The 23,795-nt window shown below is 41.3% G+C and overlaps 2 protein-coding genes across 3 annotated transcripts in view; one reads left to right on the top strand and one right to left on the bottom strand.

Annotated features, from left to right (window-relative positions):
• The window catches only part of SCN11A (sodium voltage-gated channel alpha subunit 11), a 141,436-nt gene extending 127,376 nt beyond the window's left edge, over positions 1–14,060 (bottom strand). The window contains exons 1-4 of the mRNA XM_070359609.1: positions 13,993–14,060; positions 11,757–12,005; positions 8,947–9,058; positions 6,817–6,912 (exon numbers count right to left, since the gene is read on the bottom strand). The gene's annotated coding sequence lies outside the window, so the exon portion shown is untranslated. The remainder of the gene's footprint in view (positions 1–6,816; positions 6,913–8,946; positions 9,059–11,756; positions 12,006–13,992) is intronic.
• Positions 14,061–14,116: 56 nt separating this feature from the next.
• Positions 14,117–23,795, top strand: part of WDR48 (WD repeat domain 48) — a 52,762-nt gene continuing 43,083 nt past the window's right edge. For both annotated transcript variants that reach the window (XM_005901128.3, XM_070359160.1), the window contains exon 1: positions 14,117–14,184. In XM_005901128.3, coding sequence (XP_005901190.1) covers positions 14,137–14,184 — 48 coding nt within the window. In that variant the 5' untranslated portion in view covers positions 14,117–14,136. The remainder of the gene's footprint in view (positions 14,185–23,795) is intronic.

The raw sequence follows: 23,795 nt of genomic DNA on the forward strand, positions 1-23,795 counted from the left end.
GCTACTCAGCATTCATTCCCATCCTTTAACTCATTCTTAACTCTCTGAAATGACATCATGCTTGTACCCAACACAGAATGATAGCATAAGTGCCTGACATTAGGCTTTTGACTGTTCAGGCTTCCATTTCAAAAGATAACTTAAACAAGCATGTTACCAGTTGTATAACACAGCTACTGGCAAATAAGGAATTAGGGTACCACCACCAATGCAGTTTCTTTCAGAAAGCCCTCAGTAACCTAGATAAGTGACCACTTGAGCAAGCCCACTTCTTCCCCTTGGCTGTACCCCAATTCCCACTTTTATGCTTTAAAGAGCAAATCCATGACAACATTGTAAATTGACTATCCTCCAATAAAAATTTTTAAAAGTACAAAAAAATTTAAAGGGGGGCACAGTTCGACAGAGGATGAGATGGTTGAATGGCATCACCAACTCAATGGCATGAGTCTGAATAAGCTCCAGGAATTGGTGGTGGACAGGGAAGCCTGGCATGCTGCAGTGCATGGGGTCGCAAAGAGTCACACATGACTGAGCGACTGAACTGAACTGATAGTTCTTGAGGCATTAGCCTACTGTGTTCCTCCTTTGCCTGGCAAAGAAATAAACCTACTCTTTCCTTCCCCCTCCCCCACAAAAAAATGGTGAACCTGTGAAACCCTAATAAAGAGATAATATTCACAAGTGGAAGTTTGAGTACATTTTTTCTCGACCACCACCTTGAAAATCTTAACAGTAAACTCCTGCATTAATAGCACTGTGCACTGGGCATTAATTCTTTTGAGGTATTCCTTTCCCTGGCCTCAGGTTATTTTCTCACATCTGATCAGTATTCCTGGGAATATTTGAGGAAAACCCTCTATAGGCTCCAGGTTTCTCTCTGAGGGCAATTCTCTCCTCTTTGGAAGCCTAGCCTAAGAACTCTTGCTATCTTATTCTCCTCCAGATTTTCAGTTTCTTCTCCTCAACTCAAGGAGTCCCCAGGCTCTTCCTGGGTTCACTTCTTATACCAACACCTGGAAATTCTCTCAAGGAAGGGGTCAATTCATATTTCTCATCAGGGATCACTGTCCTCTGTTGCCTGATACTGAGTGTCTTAAAAACCACTGTTTAATGTTTTGTCTGTTTTTCAGTTGTCCTAGACTCGAGGTAAAATCCATTTCCTGTTATTTCACCTTGACATGAATTGGAAATCCTCTCTGTTGTCATTTGTCTTAATTTCTTATTTCCACTGCCTGAGCTTAATTTGTTCTTTTTCTAACCTTCTGAGTAGAATGTTTAACTCTTATAACATCACTCTGATTTTTAATGATATTCTTTTTCATCACAGCTTTAGCCATAATTCATAAATTTTGCCATAGAGTTTCTCTTATTATTGCTTTCATTCTCTCTGTAGAGAAAAATTTTAAATCCCCCAATGGTTGGGGTATTTATTGTTGGATCATTTACACCATTGTTATTATTAACATGTGGTTTTCCCACATTATGATTAAAGGCTGTGGGGAAGCATATCCCATGGTGGTTAGCAACTTGCATTCTTGAGTCAGAAGGCTGGAGTTTAAATTCCTCTCTTTTTTCTGCCTACATGACCTTGGGCAGAGTATTTAATCTAAGGCTCAATTTCTTCATTTGTAAAATTGAGATAATGATAACACCTATCTCATATGGTTGCCCTGAGCATTAAATTATAATAACTGAATCCACCTGCCAATGCAGGAGATGCAAGAGATGTGGGTTCAATTCCTGGGTTGGGAAGATCTCTTGGAGAAGGAAATGGCAACCCACCCCAGTATTCCTGCCTGGAAAATTCCATGGACTGGCAGGCTACAGTCCATGGGGTCACAAAGAGTCGGACACAACTCAACAACAAAGCACACACACACACAATTCAGGTAAAAACTTTAGCACATAGTAAACATTCAACAAATCTTAGTTAATTTCTATCTGGGGGCATTTATAGAAGGTCCCTTGTGGTCAACTTTTAAAGTTTAAGTGGCACTGGCAAGAATTAAAAAATGATGTTCTCTGTAGGCATAAAATTCATTATGGCAGCACATGTTCTTGATCCTAACTCCCTAAGCCCTTGGTCGTCTCTGCAGCTGTAGGGGACAGTGAACTGACAGTCCCTTAAAGGATCTATACATCTCTGCTTCTCTACTTGAAGGTACTCAGCAGGGTTTGGGACTTAAAAGCCCTCAGAGAATGTTCTCAACCAGTTAGGGATAGGTAAAATTGGATAACTACCTTATCTTTGCTGTCCTGGAAGAAATCCCCAGAGTAACTGAGCTTCAGTTACCCACGGGACAACTTGCTCGTTTATGAATCCTGGCTGGGGTTTTCCTCCTTCTTGTTTTACCGTCTTTGCTCTTTTTCTTGTGTTCCTGAGATTACTTCCTAAATAAAGCAGCTACACTAAGACCGCACATAGAATCTACCTTCTGCTGCACATAGACCAACAAAGATACATATGTATTAGATTATCCTATTAATTGTATTGCTCACGACCTCTAAGGAATGATTCTCAAATCTCATTTCATATTATAATCAAGTGGAGAAAAAAGGTTTCTAGAGACTGTCAAAAACATCCAGATTTAGTAAAGAGAGACTTCATTCAAAAGGATTACTGGGTTACAGCTCAGGGAACTTGGGAGAGACCCTTAACCAAAGTTTGGCTAACAAGCATTTTGTTCTGATTGGTCAACAGTGACAAGCAGTCCAGTTAATCATTTATGAAGTCAAGAATGGGAACTTAGAGGCTAGTCTTGTCATAGGTAAATAAGAAGGATGCATGAGTCTTACCTAAGTCATATGGAAGAAAATGCTTCTTTCCAGTCTTTTCCAGAACATAAAAGACGCTCTGTCCGTGTGTGTATGTGTGTGTGTAGGTTTCTTTAACTATCCTTGTTTTCCATGAGTACACGGTCCAGGTAAAATTTAACATTGTCAGGATAAAGTCTGGACTTCAGTACTTTCTAGAAGCTCCCTAGGTAATGTATGGATTTCAATAAGAGACTTGAAAGACACATCAACTAATCAAAATGCGTGGACTTTATTCAAATCCTAATTCAAACAAAACTATTTGTAAAAATGACTTTTATAAAACAATTGGGAATTTTAATACTGAATCTTTGATGAAGTAATTACTGCTATTTTTTAGGTAGTATAATGATATTGTACCTATGAATTTTTAATTTAAAAAAATGATATTGGCATTTTGGTTATTTTTTTTTAAGATCTCATATTTTAGAGATACTGCCTGTAGGAAGTGTTTATAGATTAAATGATACAGTTTCTGGAATTTGCTTCAATATAATATAGAAGGGGAGAAAGGGGGTAGGGAAAGTTGGCCAGGAATTGGTAAATGTCGAAGTTGGGTGGTAGGTCATAAGAGTGCATTAGCTTAGTCTGTCTACTCTTGCATGTTTGAAATAAAAAGGCTTTCCTAAGAAACTTCCTTGGGCTTCCCAGGTGGTGCTAGTGATAAGGAATCCACCTTCCAATGCAAGAGATGCAGGTTGGATCCCTGGGTCAGGAAGATCCCCTGGAATAGGAAGTGGCAACCCTTCCTACACCTGTATTCTTGCCTGGAAAATTCCATGGATATGGGAGCTTGGAGGGCTACCATCCATGGAGCTGCAAAGAGTCAGACATGACTGAGCAACTGAGTACATACACAGAAGGAAGCTCCCTAACTGACCTTAGTAGGCAGCCCATGTTGAAAACCGCTATTATAAGCCTTACTTATTTTTCTGTCTACTCAACTGCCAAGACCTGAAAGAGGTTTGTTAAGGGGTCTGTTCCCATGGCTATTGTATTTCTATCAGTTTCTCCTTGTATTTTACACATTGCTTCATTTATATAATTCATTGTTTTATTAGTTGTCTCAGTAAGGTTTATGAACCTTAGGAAAGGTTTCTTTTCCTTGGGAAAAAATGTTCATGGCAAAAGTAAAGGAAAAAAACTCAAGCAGTATAAAAAGGTATATACAATAAAAACTAGATTTCTCTTTCATCTCAGATTCCCAACTTTCAGTCCCTCTCTAGAGCGTCAGACACAATTATTAGTCTCCTGTGTCTCGATCAAGGAATAGTCAATGTATACGTGAACACACATATGTATACATGTACACATACTTGGACTTCCCTGGTGGCTCACACAGTAAAGCATCTGTCTACAATGTGGGAGACCCAAGTTCAATCCCTGGGTCAGGAAGATCCCCTGAAGAAGGAAATGGCAATCCACTCCAGTACTATTGCCTGGAAAATCCCATGGACAGAGGAGCCTGGTAGGCTACAGCAGGCTACAGTCCATGGGGTCGCAAAGAGTCAGACACGACTGAGTGACTTCACTTTCACTTCGCATATACTTGGAAGGTAGCTATGCTCACCACTATATCACCAATGCCATACTCAGGTACATATATTTGAATGTCACGTATATATATGTACATATACAGACACGGTCAGTCATGGGCTTCCCTGGTGGCTCAGATGGTAAAGAATCCTCCTGCAATGTGGAAGACCTGGGTTTGATGCCTGGGTTGGGAAGATTCCCTGGGGGAGGGCATGGCAACCCACTCCAGTATTCTTGCCTGGAGAATCCCCACGGACAAAGGCACCTGGCAGGCTACAGTCCATGGGTTACAAAGAGTCGGACATGACTGAACAACTAAGCGCACACATACACACATAACATTGGGACCACAGGATTTTACACTCTGTTAGACTTGCATTTATCACTTAAATCTAGTACAGAAAATGGCTTCAGTGGAAAACTGTGCACTGTGGTCAACCTTGCAGCATTACTGACTGTGTTTCTATGAGAGCTATTTTACCACTCTGTAAATTACAGATAACTGATAATAAGGCAAAATAACTCCTACCTATAGACACGCAAGTCGATTCTGTCGGGTGCAGGGACAAACCCCCTACACACACACCTGTTGAAAACCAGTTTACCCCTCATTTGCACGTCCATTTCAACCTTCCTTTACTGCATATGAATCTTTGCTTCTTGACTTCTCCTTTGAACCAGTTATGACATCTGCCTAGCCCTCCTCTATACAAAGTCTTTCCCTGTCCCTGTTTCTTGTTTGCAAGAAAAATGCTTCAGTCTCCAGGCCTTTCCCAAGTTCCAAAAAACTGGCTCAAGCAGTTAATGATTAGGAAAAGAGAGTCACAGGACTCCTGGTTCCTTCTGAAAGAAATATAGATAACAATCTGATCCATATCTTTGAGCATTTCTGCAGAAACTAAGACCCTCACCCAGGTGAGGAAGGGGACTACATGCTGATCACAAGCACTAGAACTCAGACTGGCTGGAAACCAGAATGCTGAGATTCCTGAAACATCATCCTGTTACCTTGCCATCAACCAGTCAAAAGAAGGTCCACAATCTAATCAGGCATCTCACCACCCTCTCCCTAACAGCGTCTTTTAAACCTCTTGCCTGGAAGTCATTGGGAAGTTCAGGCCTTTTGAGCGCAAGCAGCCCGTTTACCTTGCTTGGCCTTTGCAATAAACCTTTCTCTGCTCCGAAAACCAACTTTTTGGTTTGTTTGACCTCATATGTGCTAGACACATGAACTTAAGTTCAGACAAGAGTGCCTTCATTTTGAGCAAAATTAAATCTTTAGCACTTGTTAATTTTATGTCTGTATAAGAGTCATGGTTTTCCTTTCTTTTTCTTTTTTTTTGAGAATTATCCTTTAACAGTGTTTCGCAAATAGGCTAAACATCCAACTCTGGAATTTGAGGAAAAGCCAACTATATTTTTGTCTCTCATTGTCCAGTGTGTGTAACTGTCTGGATGCATCAACTCATTTAATCTGTCCCAGTCATTTGCTTCAACAATATTCTTTTACTTGTATTTTTAAGTCAAATGTTATTATACTTGTAGGATGAATTTCTGAACAGAAACTGCAAAATCACTCTCCAAAGAGATTAAACCAATTTACCCTCCCACAGAAGAGTATATAAAATGATGGGTTTTCCACATTCTCTAAACACAGTACATTATCAAACTTTTAGATCTTTTCCAGTCTGGTAGGTGAAAAATGTAATCTTACTTAAATATGTATTTCTGTCATTGTGAATGAGATTAACCACATTTTCATACAATGTAAGCCATTAATTTTCTTTTTCTGTAAGCTGCCTATCTATGCCCTTTGCTCATTTTTTCCATTGTGCTTTGATATTGTTCATATTAACTGGTAAGCTTGGTATATTAAGGAAATTGGTCCATTGCATGTGTGTTGCATTGCGGTGCTGGGGTACCATGAAGAGATAGAACAAAACAAGCATACTACAACTCAGTGGATTGAGAATATAGCTGCATCTAGAAGGCTGCAGATCTCATATCTCCTCCAGCCCTCCAGATGAGACTGAGCTGTTACCTTCTCATTCACAACCGCTCAGCAATGAAGATCTAATTGAAGTGCAAGAAAAAAGGTGCACTGAAAAGTTACCATGGAAACTGCCCCTCCCACGGCATTTACCATTCAAAGGCTTCTGCAGGCATTCATGTACAACAAATTAGCAAAGAAAGATTTCCAGACTCATAACCCTAATTTTGAATGCAGTTTAAAGGTGTTTGGAGGCACAAAGAATACCTGTGGTTTCTATAGGGAGACTACCAGGAAAAGCATTGTCTTGGGTTCAGCTTCTGTGAGCTATAATTTGTTGAGACATTAGAGGGTACTTTGTTTTTGCTGCAGTTTTCCCTCCTTCCCCCACCTTCTGCTGATGGTTGCCAGTTCATAGTGCTTGCTGATCTCAGGAGTGGTTTATAATACCAGGCCTGAAGCTTAATGATTACCTCTTGTCTTGCCTTTAGTGAAAGCCCAAGCTCACTGAAGAGGTTAAGCTGTGAATCCAGGAGGGAAGTGGTGTGCAGGGAAAAAATCCACGCTCTCTGTAGGGCAGAGAAGGCAATGAAAGCTGGAAGAGAGGTTCCACAAGGAGTAAAGACCTGTGCATTCATGCTCAGTCACTTCAGTCATGTCTGACTCTTTGCAACCCTATGGACTGTAGTCCGCCAGGCTCCTCTCATCCATGGGATTCTCCAGGCAAGAGTACTGGAATGGGTTGCCGTGTCCCGCTCCAGGGGATCTTCCCAACCCAGGAATCTAACCATGTCTCCTGCATCTCCTGCATTGCAGGTGGCCTATTTACCACTGAGTCAGCTGGGAAGCCCTGAAGACCTGTGACCAATGTTGAAAGTATCCTGGTTGGTGAGAGATCCTGGTCAATGACGGCTGGGTATCTTAGGCAGGTAGGGCCCTGGGCACTGGGATTTCTATAACAAAAAACCCTAGTTAGTTCCAATGCAGGAAAAGAACAGAGGCCTCGACACTTTCAAAGGACACTGGGCATTTCAGTTCTAACCGTTGTGGCCAGAGGATTGTTGATGCCTCCCCATATATGACTCCTGGTCATTTGTAAGTTATCTAATGCTGGATCAGGGAGGCAGGGGAGTCTTAACAATGACTGAGGTTGATTTTTTTTCTGTCATTTTGGCCATCTGGGACCTCAGAACTATAAATAATTTTAATAATCTAATATGATATACTTATATATCAGAATTTTGGAGTAAGATTCACATCCACTGTACTTTTTTGGACTAGGATTTTAAGAAGCCTTGGCCAGTTTAGTTCCTGTACAAAAATCCCACCACAAAAAAAGCATATTTGTGATGTAGTTTTAATTTTTTTGTTCACTTAATAAATACATATAACTGCATAAATTTTATTTCCTTTTATTCTAACAATCAATTATGGTTTTTTATGGGAGTGAACAGGCTTTCTGAAAATGTACTTTGATTATGACATTTTATCAGTAGGAAATGTGTATCATGGATTTTAAGGTCTGTCTTGTCTCATTAAAGCCAGTGAGATTTAAAATCAGGGATGGCCTGGATGGTTCTCTGCTGCCCTCCAGTGGGAAAGCCAGACAAGGTCAAACATTTTTGGAAAGAAGAGATTGGTTTCTATTTCTAATATTGGCATGTAAAAATATAGACAGAAAAAAGAAGAAAAAAACTAAAAGATACTTTTTTCCTAGTGTGTTTAGAAATAAGTTAATGTTGAATAATGAGCTACTTAGTACCATGGCTTCTAAGACTAATTAAAATTGAGGATTTGCTGACAATCTAGAAGCTAAACTAACCTACAACTTTTGACATAAATATTGTAAACATTCTGAGTCTCTATGTTTACTTATATAATATTGTTTAACTCATGCATATTTGTTTAATTATGACCTTGTAGTCTATCATGACACCCTATTTCTTTAGAAAAGCATTCTTTTAAAGAATCATTAAACAATTATAAGGAAATAATGAAACTTCTCTGGAGAAGGCAATGGCACCCCACTCCAGTACTCTTGCCTGGAAAATCCCACGGGTGGAGGACCCTGGAAGGCTGCAGTCCATGGGGTCGCTAAGAGTCGGACACGACTGAGCGACTTCACTTTCACTTTTCACTTTCATGCATTGGAGAAGGAAATGGCAACCCACTCCAGTGTTCTTGCCTGGAGAATCCCAGGGACAGGGGAGCCTGGTGGGCTGCCGTCTATGGGGTTGCACAGAGTCGGACACAACTGAAGTGACTTAGCAGCTTAGCAGCAATGAAACTTCTCACTTTCTCCATGAATCTGGTTGATACGATGACAGGCTTACATTAAAAAGTTTATTAGGTACTTCTGCATTAACTGCATGAGGGTTGAAGTTCTATTCCTTTTTAACTTCATCTTTAAAATATCCACATTAATGCAGTAAGCGCTAGCAGACAATATTAGCTGCAAACCAAGGCACTCATGATTGTGTGTCTTTAAACAAGTTTTCAAAACACATTAATTCCTCTAAAACAATTAAAACAAAAAACAAGAAAACATTCATGTCTATCTCCTGATGACGGTAAGAAGTCTAGAGTATGGTTTAAAGACATACCTGGTCACCTTCACTTCCTTCAGTAAATGGATTATGGAGCCAGAAAACAGGCATTTAAGCATGTGGACAAATATGTAAAAAGGCCTTATCATTTCATGAATCTTTTTCCAGGCTGTTGAAAATAAGAAAGTAGATAAGAACAAAAGATTATAGTTCAAGCTTGTTGGAAAATTTTAAAAAGTGATAGCACCTACATTACATAAACATCTATCTTAGGAAATTACAACACTTTGGTAATGTTATTATAACACTTTGGCATAGTTTCCTGAGCAAGGTGATGATTAAAAACAATACCTAAAGTATACTGAATATTTCCTACCTACCAGGTACTGTGTGAAGATTATTTCATAAGAACTATATGAAATAGTACTGTTGTTATTCCACTTAACAGATTTTTAAAAAACTGAAGATGTAAGAAGTTAATTAACTTGCTCAAGTAACTTGACAGAGGGAAGGGTCAACCTCCAAAGCAAGATTTAACAAGTGTGGTCTATTTGGAAATAGAAGCCTTCTAGAACTTTTTTACTTTTTTTTAATGGATTGTATTTTTATTTAATATACAGGTAGATTTTTTTTTCAGGATGTTAAAGTTTTCATGTTGTATGGGAGTTTAAACAGAGGTCTCAAAATCTAAGAACAATAATAGTAGGTGTCAAGCCTTCTTACATTTGTATAAAGGTGCCAATCTTCTTATGTAGAAAATTCTGAGATTGATAAGGGAATTCTGCCAGGATAAGCCTCCTGACAGTTACACAAGAGAAGACAAAGAATTAAATGGAGAGTGATAAAGCTTATGGTGAATCTATCTCTGTAAAGTTGTGAAAGTTCTGTGACACTTCCCCTCCTCATGGAGAAGGGGTAACATGCTGCTGCTGCTAAGTCACTTCAGTCGTGTCCGACTCTGTGCGACCCCATAGACGGCAGCCCACCAGGCTCCCCCATCCCTGGGATTCTCCAGGAAAGAACACTGGAGTGGGCTGCCATTTCCTTCTCCAACGAATGAAAGTGAAAAGTGAAAGTGAAGTCGCTCAGTTGTGTCCGACTCTTCCCGACCCCATGGACTGCAGCCTACCAGGCTCCTCCGCCCATGGGATTTTCCAGGCAAGAGTACTGGAGTGGGGTGCCATTGCCTTCTCTGAAGGGAGAGTATATTAGTTATCTATTGCTGCATAACAAATTATCCCACAACAACAAATATTTATTATCTCACAGAGTTTCTGTAGTGGGAAGAACTTGGGAGTTTAGCTGAATAGTGCTGGCTCAGAAATTCTCATCAAGTTGCAGTCAAGATGCCATCTGATTAATCAAGCTGAGTTCCCATGCACACACTCTTGCTACAAGATGTCTAGAAAAACTGAGTAACTGCCTTTCTCACTTTCTGTAAGCAGTGCTCACTACCTCCAAGACACACAGTGGGGAATTCCTCAGACACAGAACGAAAACTCAAATGATGGACAGCAGAAAATAAAGCCACAAAACTATCAAATGTAAAGTCATCCCTTTGGCTGCTCTACACCAAATAACCATTGCTTTCAATGATTATACTTCAAAAAGGTTGCTATTTAAAATATTGCAACTATTCTTTACACAGTCAAGGGTGCACTCACTCTGTCACTCTTCAAGAGAGTCAACCCAAAGTTTCATCAGTTACTACATCCATTTCTAAGTCTAAAACCTCTAGTTGCTATCTATTCCTCTACAGTTTACTAAATAACGAAGTTTACCAACAGTATCACACTTCATATATAATAATGAAGTAAAGGGTAAAGAAAGAAAAGTTAAAACACATAAAAGTATACATCAAGGACTTCCCCTGTAGTCCAAAGGTTAAGACTCTACCTTCCAATGCAGGGAACACGGATTCCATCCCTGGTCAGGGGACTAAGATCCTACCTGCAGCAGAATGCAGCCAAAAATAAATTTTATTAAAAAAATATACATCATACACCAAGAAAGGAAACGAAATATAACTGCTCTCGTTTCTTCCCCTGACTATGAGAACTTCACTTCTCTTTATGACTTTCTTTTTCCACCAGCCATTCTACTTTTCTTTTACCTTCAACAAATACGTTCATTTCTAAGAGATCTGAGTCTTTGACGGACGTATCTGTTTCATACCAGCAAACCTATTTTTGCTTCATGATCAAGATTAATTACTGCCACCAAAACCCTAAACTTGTTCTTCTTCTCTTGCCTATTCAGTGACACAAGACATGCAAAATGATTAGGTGGCCGTCCCAGCTCCAAATCAATGGAACCATTGTTCAGTCTTATTGGAAGAATTCCTTTCTTTGGTTAAAACAAACAAACAAACAAAAAACTCTAAACCAGCAAAGCTCATACTCTCAGAGAATGGCAGTTAAAAAAAAAAATTGTAATTGGGGTCCATTAGGTATAACATCCCTTTGTTCCTAAACCCACTAATTTTGCCTTTGGAAATGTAGTGGTTTTAAAACATATCCACAGATTCCTTGACATATCTTCCATTTAAAAAAGGAGTCTCCAAGAAGCTCAAATCAGTGCTCATGACACCCTAGAGGAGTAGGATGGGGTAGGAGGTGGGACAAAGGTTCAGGAGAGAGGGGACATATTTATACCTATGGCTGATTCATGTTGATGTGTGGCAGAAACAAACATAATATTGTAAAACAATTATCCTTCGATTAAAAATAAATGAATTCATTTAAAAAAATTTTTTTAGATATAAACAGCCTTAGCAACTAAGTTCTATGAACCAAATGTGGTTTGAAGTCACTACAGCGGAATCAGGACTTCCACTGTTAGTTTAGAAAAGGCATTACAGTTCCTACCTGGATTTCTCTCTCCTGGGGTGCTTGCCCTTGGAATCCAGCTACTATGTTGTGAGAAACCAAACAGCACTATGGAAAGGCTGTGAGTAGGTGTTCTGGCCACAGATTCAGCATCAGTCACCAGACATGGAGTGGGCCTTTAGATGATTCCAGCTCCCAACTTATTGCTGCCCCAACTGGCATCAAGTGGAGAATGGAACACAGATAAGCTGTCTCCACTGAGCTCAACAAAAGTTACAAATTACAAATCTGTAAGCAAAGTAAATTTGAAGATGTTTTAAACAACTAAGTTTTAGGGAAGTTATACAGAAATAGATAACAAGAACAAGAAAAAAGAGTGTCAAACATTGGACACTAGTTCAAAGCATATACTTCTTCCTATAACACAGCATCAAAAAGGGTTGTTTCCCAGAAAGCACCATAACAAGGTCTTCAGTAAGACAAGCATATTTAAACTTAAAGTAAGTGTATTTCAGAAAGGACAAACAAGTATTGCTTCCTCAATGGTGGGGAGAGACAATGAAATCCACTTGCCTCCAAGTGGTTGACTGGTCTTCCTGGAGCATGAGGTCTATACCACCTCAGGACTGGTCTCTGCTGCTAGCAAACTGATGTCATCACTGCCATTTCATTCATGAGTCTACTGAACCACTGAGCCTGGCAAAGGAGGCTAAGTTTCATCCACCTAAAGTGGTTCATTTCATCCAGATGATTCTTAACATTCATTCTGCAAAGTCCATCACCATATTCCTTCCCAAGTCTTCCCTGTTATCAGTTCTCCCAATCATGCTCTTTTCATGTCCTTGACCAACTAACTGGCCAAATAATTAGCCTTGTACGATGAATTATTACCTAAGACTTATAGCAAGTGTCAGAATTCCCTCAGGTCAAATCTTCAGTCAGAAAGGTCTAACTGTCCTAGAATAAGAGATGGTTTACACCAGATACTAGTGTGAGGCCCAGTTCCTTCAGGATTTGGAACCTTGTTGTCACTGTAAACAATTTTAAATAGTGTATTTCTTTGCCTTCTTATGACAACAATTTCTCTCTTTTTTTTTCCAGCCTCATGGCTTGCAGAATCTTAGTTCCCCACCAGGGATCAAACCTTTGCCTCAGCAGTGAAAGCCCTGAGCCCCAACCACTGGACCAGGTTGAGGCCTACCTGCCCCAAGGCCACAGAAGCAGAGCCCAGAGCCAAGGTCACAGCAGAAGCTGATCGGCCCTCTGTAAATACTGCCAAAAGCTCCTGATAATCACTAACAAGCTTCCTGATTTCCAATAAGGCAAAGATGCCCATTCGAGTAAATACCCTATAGCACCCCAACCAATCACCTAATAACTCCAACCATTCAGCAGGACTTTTGTCTTAAGAGTATAAAAATTGGCTATTAACCCATAAAAACTGCCAGCTTTCCCCGGTCTGTCAGGAAGTCAGCCCCTCTGCACTCACAGTGCCTACGTTATCTCTGTTCTTTGTTCTTAACAAATTCACTCTCTTCCTGAAATGCTCTGTGTCTGGAAATTCTTTTCCAGTCATTTCTCAGACTGCCTCAACAAACCACCAGAGAATTCCCTCTCTCTTATTTAATCAGATACTCGGAGCCTCCTGAAGATGGGGCGACCTTCTTTGCCAAACCTTCTACTTCACCTCCTTCCAGGGCAGTTTATAATTCTCCGCCCTTTTAGGTACTTAATGGTAAATATATCGGATCCCCTAGCTGCCAACAAACGTTTGAAAGGGGTAGCTGCTGCTGCTGCTAAGTCGCTTCAGTCGTGTCCGACTCTGTGCGACCCCATAGACGGCAGCCCACCAGGCCCCGCCGTCCCTGGGATTCTCCAGGCAAAAACGCTGGAGTGGGTTGCCATTTCCTTCTCCAATGCATGAAAGTGAAAAGTGAAAGTGAAGTCGCTCAGTCGTGTCCGACCCTCAGCGACCCCATGGACTGCAGCCTTCCAGGCTCCTCCGTCCAAGGGATTTTCCAGGCAAGAGTACTGGAGTGGGGTGCCATCGCCTTCTCCGTGAAAGGGGTAGAGGTGCCATCTAAGGCCCCATTTCCAGCATTAATTCTGTCAGCATTTTTCTTCTACTTGGGCCTGAGGAGACACTGGAGAACAGTGCAAGCCCGGGTGCACGCCCACATAGACCTAGTGTCGGATAGCTTCCTCAGCTCACAAAATGACTCTCTCTCCGGCAGCATTATATGCACGCAACGGTTTTTAAGTGTTTCTCTCATACCACAAGACCACCACTGGACACCAGCCTCAGCTACAAGCAGCCCTTGAGGTGAACACCACCAGGCCTTGGCCGAACGGGAAGAGGCGGGACATCCGCCCCGTCCTAGCCACTTCCGGAAGTGACGTAGGACTGTCAACATGCAAGATGGCGGCCCATCACCGGCAGAACACGGCAGGGCGGAGGAAAGTGCAGGTAGGGAAGGCCAGCTCCTTGACCTCCCGGGCGTGGCTGGCAGCCCTGGTCCCACATCCAGCAAGCAGATGCCTCGGGCCGCGGTCGGCCAGGGTAGCGGCTTGGGGCAAGCAGGACGGGGCGCGGCTGGCGGCAAGGGGTGGGGCCGCGGCGCTAACGGCTTGAAGAAGGGGCGGGGGGCGGCCGGCTGGACCCGCGGAGGCCCAGTCCCTGGACCCGTGGACGCGCAGTTGGGAGCTCGGTGTTGTAGGTCATCCGCTGTCTCGTAGGCTAGTGCTTGCGGTATCGGGCTGGGCTTGTTCCCCGCCCACCTGCCTCCCCCTTCCCTCGTCGGTCTCCCAAGCCTTGTGCCCAGCGGCGTCGGAGCGGAGGCCTTCGGACTGTTGCCCGCCGGACGGGCAGCTGAGTGAGTGGGCCCGTGCGGGGGCGTGGCATGGCTGCTGAGCCCTGCCGGGTTTTTGAGGAGGTTCTGCACTTGGGAACCCCCAGCCGCCTTTTATGCGTGAGCCTTCTCCCCCGCGAGGTGGAAACGACGTGGGAGTGTGCCGGTGTTTGTGGGAGAATTGTAATTTTCATTGTTTTGGAATTTAATATTTTCACCGTTTCTTCATCTTCAGTGTGCATCCTTGAATTTTTCTGTCTCTCTAATGCATAATATTATTCAGAAGTGAAGAGTCACCTAAGCCTCCCGTGTGTTCTTTATGCCTTCATGAGTACAGTTTTGTTTTGGGTACGTTTGAGTTATTGCTACTTATTGTTTACAACGACCTGAGGAGTAAAAGCCTTATTACAGGTGTTTACCTGCAGTTCAGTTCAGTTCAGTTCAGTCGCTCCGTCGTGTCCGACTCTTTGCGACCCCTGGACCGCAGCATGCCAGGCCTCCCTGTCCATCACCAACTCCCGGAGTCCACCCAAACCCATGTCCATTGAGTCGGTGATGCCATCCAGCCATCTCATCCTCTGTCGTCCCCTTCTGCTCCTGCCTTCAATCTTTCCCAGCATCAGGGTCTTTTCAAATGAGTCAGCTCTTTGCATCAGGTGGCCAAAGTACTGGAGTTGCAGCTTCAAAATCAGTAATACTGATTACCTGCAGTATGTTGTCTGTAATGGGGATAGTACGGTGCACTTACTCATTAAACATTTACTGAGCCTTAGTTTGGACCCCAAAATGTGTGAAGAATTGAAAGAGTGCAAGAAGAAGTAGCACCCAAGCTTTCTTTATAAAACGCAGCCGTGTATGTAGTGCTACATATAAGTCAGTGAATATTTGGTAATCTGGACAAGGGATTCCTTCATTGAGGTAACCCCAGAAAATGGCTGTTGGCCATAAAATCTTCTGACCAGTTCACTTCTTTCGTTTATTGGTCTCATTGATCAGTACAGTGTCCTCAGCACTCTTTAGATGTTTGTTGAATTGAGTGACATTAACAAGAATCTAAAATAGCATACCCTGTTAGGTGATTTTTAAGTGCATAAGGCAGGTGGTGAGAATGTTATGTTCCTGACTAAAACGTGAACTTAATTGTAACTTAATTGTATTCTAGTGTTTAGAAAACTCTCATTACTGCCCTAAGGTAGGGCAGTGCTACCCTACATTCCTTAAGGTAGTAAGGAGAGTTAATCAAGTGTCTTAGTTTCTTGGATTTAGACTTAAAAGGCACTGTAAAAGTACAGGATGGGGAAAGTATAAGTTAGCTGCAGCATGTGTGGAAAAACTGAATGTTTTAATAAGCTGAATATGAGCCATCGTATGCAGAATGAGGGAGAATGATAAATTCACTCTTCACCGATCAGAGTGCAAAACTGGAACTTAGGAATCAGTACTTAGCACTTTGTTCGTAATAGGTATAGCAGTCAGATTGGTGAAGTGATTTGAAACTGATTCCTAGGAAGAGCATTCAAAAGAACTTTCTACTGTCAGTTGGCTGCAGAGAAAATTCAGTGAGTCTTGTTTGAGTCTTTCAGAATTTGTCCCTAAGGTATAGAACCAGTATGAGAAGGCGCAGAGAAGGATTTTTATATCAGTACGAGGGTGAACTTTCGTTCATAAAAGTGTTTTTTAACCTAGTGCATGTTTGTTGCAAAACAAAACAAAAACCACAAATAGCACAAAAGTATAAATGATTATTGTTTTCCAGTCCTCACAGAAAACTGTTTTGGAGAGTGTGAGATATAATCCAGGTCGGGGGTTTTTCACTCTGAGTGCTATTGACCTCCTGGGTCAGATAATTCTTGATTGTGGGAGGGCTGTTGTTTTTGCATCATCCTGCCTTCCCACTAGACACTGGCACCTTCCCAGTTGTGACAACTAAAATTGACTCTAGACATTTTCAGATGTCCTCTGGAGGACAGAGTTGTTGGTGGAAAATTAGTGTTCCATACTTCTTCGTGTATGTGTACTGAACTTAGGTGATTTTTTTTTTCACTCTAAAATGGAGTCATGGTATTCACTGCTTTGTCTTTTGCTGTATGTTCAAAATTTTAAATACGCATTCCCTTTGATCCAGCAATTCCTTGTCTGAAAAATTGTTTTATGAAAGTACATATGCATCTATCTTTTGTCATGAGAGGATGTTTATTATAGGACTGCTGTCACTGTGAAAAACAAAAATCAAAATGTCTATCAGTAGTCAACTGGCAGATGTTAGGTACTTTCGTATAGTAGATTACTTTGCAATTAGAAAGATAAGGTTCAGGATGCGGAACACGTGTATACCTGTGGCGGATTCATGTTGATGTATGGCAAAATCAATACAATATTGTAAAGTAATTAACCTCCAATAATTGATGCTTTTGAACTGTGGTGTTGGAGAAGACTCTTGAGAGTCCCTTGGACTGCAAGGAGGTCCAACCAGTCCATTCTGAAGGAGATCAGCCCTGGGATTTCTTTGGAAGGAATGATGCTAAAGCTGAAACTCCAGTACCTTGGCCACCTCATGCGAAGAGTTGACTCATTGGAAAAAACTCTGATGCTGGCAGGGATTGGGGGCAGGAGGAGAAGGGGACGACAGAGGATGAGATGGCTGGATGGCATCACTGACTCAATGGACGTGAGTTTGAGTGAACTCTGGGAGTTGGCGATGGACAGGGAGGCCTGGCGTGCTGCGATTCATGGGGTCACAAAGAGTCGGACACGACTGAGCGACTGAACTGAAAATAAATAAATTTATATTAAAAAAAAAAAGATCAGGAAAAGAAAAAAAAAAGATAAGCTAGATTTATATTAAAGAAAAGATGTCCAGAGGTAAGAATAGGAAATCAACATAGCATGGTCCCATTTCCACACAGGAAATAATGCATTTTCAAAGTCTGCAAGGATATTAACAGTGATTATCTCTGGGGTATTAGATTATGTGATTATTGGTAAGGCAGGAAACATACCTTTTACCTTAAAATATGTGAACCTTTTTATTTTTTAACATTTTTATGATATTCTTTGCTCTTACAAATAAAAAAAAACTTTCCATTTTGGAAAAAATATATATGGTTACAGAAATATTTTTTGTCTCTTGGCTCTCTTTCTTGTACCAAGAGGCAGTAGCCCCAAGCTCCATTATCAAATAGTAGGCCAGAAAGAACCATTGAGACTTATAATATTGATAAATAACCAATGGAGAAGGGTCCAAACATACTGTTTATTAATTGTAGACATAGTGAGGAATGAGCACAAGTCCTACTGTCTTCAGCTTCTGAGGAAGCTGGAGGTGCGTATGAGGAGAAGCGGTGGATTTGTGATTGTCTGAAACATGAGCAGACAAATGTGTGACTTTAGATATATGATGGAGCTTCCGGTAATCAATGTCAAAGCAAATCTTTTCAGTCCCTGGCGTTCCCTTTAATGTTACGATTTTCCAGCAGCATGGGTCTGTTGGTTGGCTCTCTGTCTCCATTTTCCCTTGTGGCTCTTTCCTTATTTGCTTTAGAACTCTTGGCATGAGGTTCAACAGAAGTCACCTTTTGTTCCTGGTATAGGAGCAGTAACCATGCCCCAGTACTCATTGTTCGTTCAAGAATATAAATACTTGGTCTTTCATAACCAGAGGATTTTTTTTTTTTTAGGTTGGAAATGACCCTCAATCCAACATAACCAGGTTCACATAATAAACTTAAGTGTTGACTTATGTAAATGATAACTCAAGAGGTGGTGCTGTTGCTGCTGCTAAGTCGCTTCAGTCATGTCTGACTCTGTGCTACCCCATAGATGGCAGCCCACCAGGCTCCCCCGTCCCTGGGATTCTCCAGGCAAGAGCACTGGAGTGGGTTGCCATTTCCTTCTCCAATGCATGAAAGTGAAAAGGGAAAGGGAAGTCGCTCAGTCATGTCCGACTCTGTGTGACCCCATGGACTGCAGCCTACCAGGCTCCTCCGTCCATGGGATTTTCCAGGCAAGAGTACTGGAGTGGGGTGCCATTGCCTTCTCCGCCTCACATAATAAACTTATGTGTTGACTTATGTAAATGATAACTCAAGAGGTGGTGCTAGTTTCATGGAAATCTTGAACCAGTAGGCTCTCTGTGACTCTAACCTGAAAAGTGATGTAAAATAAGCTTTAACTTTAGGCTGCCTACAAGTTGGGGTTTCCTAGGTGGCTGAGTGGTAAAGAATCCACATGCCAATGCAGAAGACGTGGGTTTGATCCCTGGGTTGGAAAGATTCCCTGGAGGAGGAAATGGCAACCTACTCCTGTATTCTTGCCTAGAAAATCCCATGGACAGAGGAGCCTGGTGACCTCCATGGGGTCCCAAAGAGTCGGCACGACTGAACACTCAGGCACACCTACTCATTGTCCTTACTATTTCCAAACTCCTAGATCTAGGCCTTCCCTTTTGGTCCATGGTGGCCACTCCTGTCCTGGACTACATGTCCTTTCACCATCCTGTCCACGGAACAGAAAGTCTCTTAAATACTCCCTGCACAGCTTCTCCTGAGATATACTTGCCTTGAGGAAAACGTTGAAAAGAAGCGGGGGATAGAGAGGCAACCAGCAAATGTCTTTCCTGCCAATACTAACCCCCTTTCCCTGTCAAATATTAGTTATGCTAGACCTAGTAAGAGCTCAGCGTTATGTTTACACCTGATTCTGAGCCCCAATTCTGGGTTGTTTCATTTCCAAGACTTTCTTAAGGTTGTAGAATGATGGCAAATCCTAGTTTCTCAAGGAAAGACCCTTATAAGTTAGCCATATGTCCAAGGTGAGTTACTTTTTATATAGGATAGGTAATAAAAATTTCAGTGCCAGTATGACAGTAGAACAGAGGTCAGTAAACTTTTTCTGTAAAGAGCCAAATATTAATATTTTAGGCTTTGTAGGCCTAAAATATGCAGGTGTTATAACCACTCAACTCTGCCATTATAACATGAAAACAGCAATAGAACATTACCCAAAGGAGTAGGTATGGCTATGTTCCAAGAAAACTTTGTTTACAAAACAGGCTTTGGCCTGGATTTGGCCCTTAGATGGTTTTTTGCTAACCTCAGTAGGAGCGTTTTACTAACTCATGACTTGAAGTTAGGCTAGAAAATGTCCTATTTTTATTTGCAAGACTGATTTTTAGAATACTTTTTAAAAGCAACACTCTTGAAACATAGATACAAGCAGAAAGTTATGGTCTACAAGATTGAACAGGAAAAACACATGTAAGAATTATTCATATTCGGCCGATTTTTTGGCCAGATTTAGCCTGAGAGCTGGAAGTAGTCTTAAGCAAAAGAGCTGTGTGGTTCCATTTATAAGGTGTTGTAGAACAGGCGAAACTAATCTCTGGTGAAAAAAGTCAGTTCTAGATTATCTGGGAGTTGGGTGTCGAGGTTGAGAAGAGGATGAGGAAACTTTCTAGGCTGGTGATGTATATATCTTGGTAGGGTTTTGTACTACACAGGTGTATTAATTTGTCAGAAGTATTTTTGTATACTTAAGATTTGTACATATCACTGAATGTAACTTTTACCTTCAAAAAAGCCATAAATGAATAATGAACTCTGATCGATGATACACATTTAGGAAGAATTGTTATTGATGATGTGTAACTTAATGTGACAGCTATCGAAAAATAACGTGTCAAATGGATGGCTGGGTACGAGATAAAACAAATATCGAATATGTTAATTGTAAAATATGTCTGTGTTGGTGTATCAATGTTTGCTGTGTAATTCCTTCAACTTTTAAATATGCTTTAAATTTTCCATAATATTATGTTGACTGGAAGATAATCTTTGAATGTCAAAAGTGATTAGCTAGTGAAAATCAGCAGAGGAGGGGACATGAAATCTTGTTTGTGGTGGTCAGAGAAGGCCTTACTGAGCAGCTAGCTTTTGTGTAAGTATCTGAAGGAAATGAGATTTGCTACCTGGGAGAAGAGCATTCCAGTGAGGATATCAAATGCATGGGTCCTAAGGTAGGAAAGTAGCTGGCCTATTTGCAGAATAATAAAGTTGCCATTGTGGCCGCCACGGAATGCAAAAGGAGAAGAGGAGCTAGAAACAAAATCAGAGAGGTGACTGCTGGCCTGGTCACGCAGAGAGCGTGCAGGCCGTGGTCGGGGCTTTGACTGCCTCAGGTGAGGTAGGAAGCAGTTGGTGGATTTACTAACTAACTGAGGTGAGGTAGGAAGCGTTTGGTGGATTTTTAGCAGAAGTGCGTTTTCTTATGATTATCTGACTGCCAGTGAAAACGGTAGAGCAGAGAAATCAGTAGCTATTTAAGATATCCAGGTGCTGTGTGGTAGTGGCTCCACCAAGATGATGAGAAGTGGTTGAATTCTGGATGACAAGACTTGCTGGCAGGATGTGAGATGAGAGAAGTTGAAGTAAGGCTGGCACTAAGGTTTTGTGCCTGAGCAGCTGGAAGAACGGAGTTGCCATTAACTTCATCAGTGAGGAAGACACAGGAGAAGCTCCTTTGCAGAGGACTGTGAGGAGCTCAATTTGAAACATGCAGTGATTAAAGGTGTCTGTTAGACATGCAAGTAGAATTGAGTTAATGACACCTCAGGAAAGCCTGGGGAATGGCCCAGAGTGTCCTCTTTGTGAGCCTGAAATGTTTTTAGGTCTCCTTTCTTTTCTTAAAAATACTGTGATTTAGTACTCATTCTGTAATATGTCCACATTTATTTTCATACCAAAAAAATTGTTTAGTTACTATAGTAACAGAATCCCCCTCCCCCAAAAAAAATGCCCATGCTCTAATCCCTGGAATTTGGGACTATGTTATGGTTACATGATAAAAAGGATTTTGCAAATAAAAGGTTACAGACCTTAAAATAGGAGGATTATCCTGGATTATCCCAGTGGGCCCAATCTAATCATGTGAACTCTTAGAAAGCAGAGAACTTTCTTTGCTGTAGGCAGAAGTCAGAGAGAGATGAGGTGTGAGAGGGCCCTTCTGTTGCAGGAGAGGGCACGTAAAAAGCATGAGAAGGGTTACAGGCAGCCTCCAGGAGCAAGCGTGGATCCCTGGCTAAAAGCCAGCAAGGAAACAGGGCCCTCCAGCCTGCATGTCCAGGGAGCTGAATTCAACCACTGAATGGGCTTGGAAGCAGGCTTTCCTAGTATAACCTACCTGGAGATTGCTGCTGTGGGAACACCCTGCTATTTTTCTCCCTGTCAGAGTCCCTTTAATTCTCTCTTCCAAATACATGCTTCCTACTGGAGGGCTGGCCTCCCATCCCTTGTAGAGTTCTTAAATCTCCTTCCTTTTTTTTCCTTTCTTTTCTTTTTTTTAAGTCAATCAAGACAGACATGAGTGCTCATCTTCTCTGCCTTTGCCTGTACTCTTGACTTTGCCTAAATGAAGTTTTTCTGGGACTTCATTCACTCATTTATTGCTTCTGTCTCCAGAATTTTCTACTTTTTCTTTTACTTCCATCTCTTCTGCCTACAAAGCTTGCCTATATCTTGAGAAGAAAAAGCCTCACTTAACTTGCTGAAACATTCTTTCACTAGAATGTTCTTTCCCCATTAGAATGAAAGTTCCAGGAGGGCTTCTGTGCTCAGTACTGTATCCTCAGCTACTCTATCCTAAGTACTCTATCCTTTAGAATAGAGCCTGACAGCTGATAGATGCTTAAATCAGTATTTGTTGGAAGACTTGAATCCTGTTTTTCTTCTGTCTACAGCCAATGTTTTTTGTCTTTAACAAGTTTTATGTATCATTGTTTGTAGTTCTTTCTTTAATGACTACATGGAATGAATGGGCCATAACTGATCTAGTCATTTCCTTATTGAAGATACTGTTCCTATTTTGTCTATCATACCAAAATTTACTAAAAAAAGTTAATAGAGTTATGAAATAGTAAAGGAAATCTTACAAAAGTAAATAAAAAGACAGATAATATAGGCTGCATAAAAGATGAACGTTCAGTTTCAAAGTTGAAAACATCTGACTGATGAAGTTTAAGAAGGAGCAAAGAAGACAGAGATAGTTATTGATAAATTTATATAAGAAGATTTCCTAGAGCTGGATTGAAAGGGTTTTCAAAATACATAGCAAAATTAATGATAAAATGACCAAAAATGATCATGATCAAAACAAAACAAAATAATACCCCACCAAGTAAAAAGAGAAGATCCTAAAATCTTGGGAGCATTCAGGTTGTGGTACCGGAGAGAATGACAATGAGGTCACCTTAAAGTTAAATGAAACAGTGGCCTTGAATTCAGTGGCAGCACTGGATGCTAGAGGAGGTTAGAGTAGCTTCAACTTCTCTTCAGCGTCAGCAGCTGACTTTTTCCTACATGGACTTTTTTATCCTGCCAAATCAAGTGTAAAAGTAAGGACCTTTTCAGACACTGAACGGCTAAGTCACCTCCCATGTACCTTTTTCTGTGTTTCTTAAGGCCCTGGGGATGTACTTATGGGAAAGTGAACAACGAAAGGAGACACTGGAATTCAGGACACAGTGGCTCTAACTCAGAAAAGCAGTAAAGGGAAGCACTGGAGGTGACGACTGTATCAGCAGACTGAGAGGGCAGCCAGGCCACACTGAAGCGAGAATGTGGGGAGGCGCTGGGGGAAGCCTTCAGGGAAAGAGGGTGTTAGAGGTGGGTTCTTGCTGGGCTGTCATATGGTGCAGCAGTTAAAGAAAATTGAAATTAAAGTAGTGGAAACCATTGAAGGAAAGGAGGAACTCTAGGGAAAATGAACTCTCTGAGGAAGGAAATGTATTTATAATATAGTACTTGGCTAGTCAGTAGACATCAGTTACAGTCCAACAGTGTCACACTGATTATTTATTCAACTCAAAATAGTGGTAGATCTATCTATATTGCAAGAGTAGAAGGAAGAAGTGTTGGGGGAAGTTCCAGAGCTACATCCTAATCTACCATAGCTTGAGTAAATAGGCAGTGCCTAAAATGGATAAGTCAGAAAGTTGTAGGATAAGCCCAGTATTGCAAGAAATGGCAGTAGCTACCTAACAGAAACAACCAAGAGTTGAAACTAGTTACCTCTGAGTATTAAGACTGGATGTGGAGAGTCTTACCCAACAGCAGGGAGATGGCTTTTCATTATTGTCTTTCAGTACTGTTTGATTTTCTGAATACAGGCAAGAATTAGTTGGGTAAGAATTGTTATAAATTCAAAAAACTAAGTAATATATGCCTGTTATAAAACA

The sequence above is a fragment of the Bos mutus genome, chromosome 22, assembly GCF_027580195.1.
Source record: "Bos mutus isolate GX-2022 chromosome 22, NWIPB_WYAK_1.1, whole genome shotgun sequence".
Lineage (NCBI taxonomy): Eukaryota > Metazoa > Chordata > Mammalia > Artiodactyla > Bovidae > Bos > Bos mutus.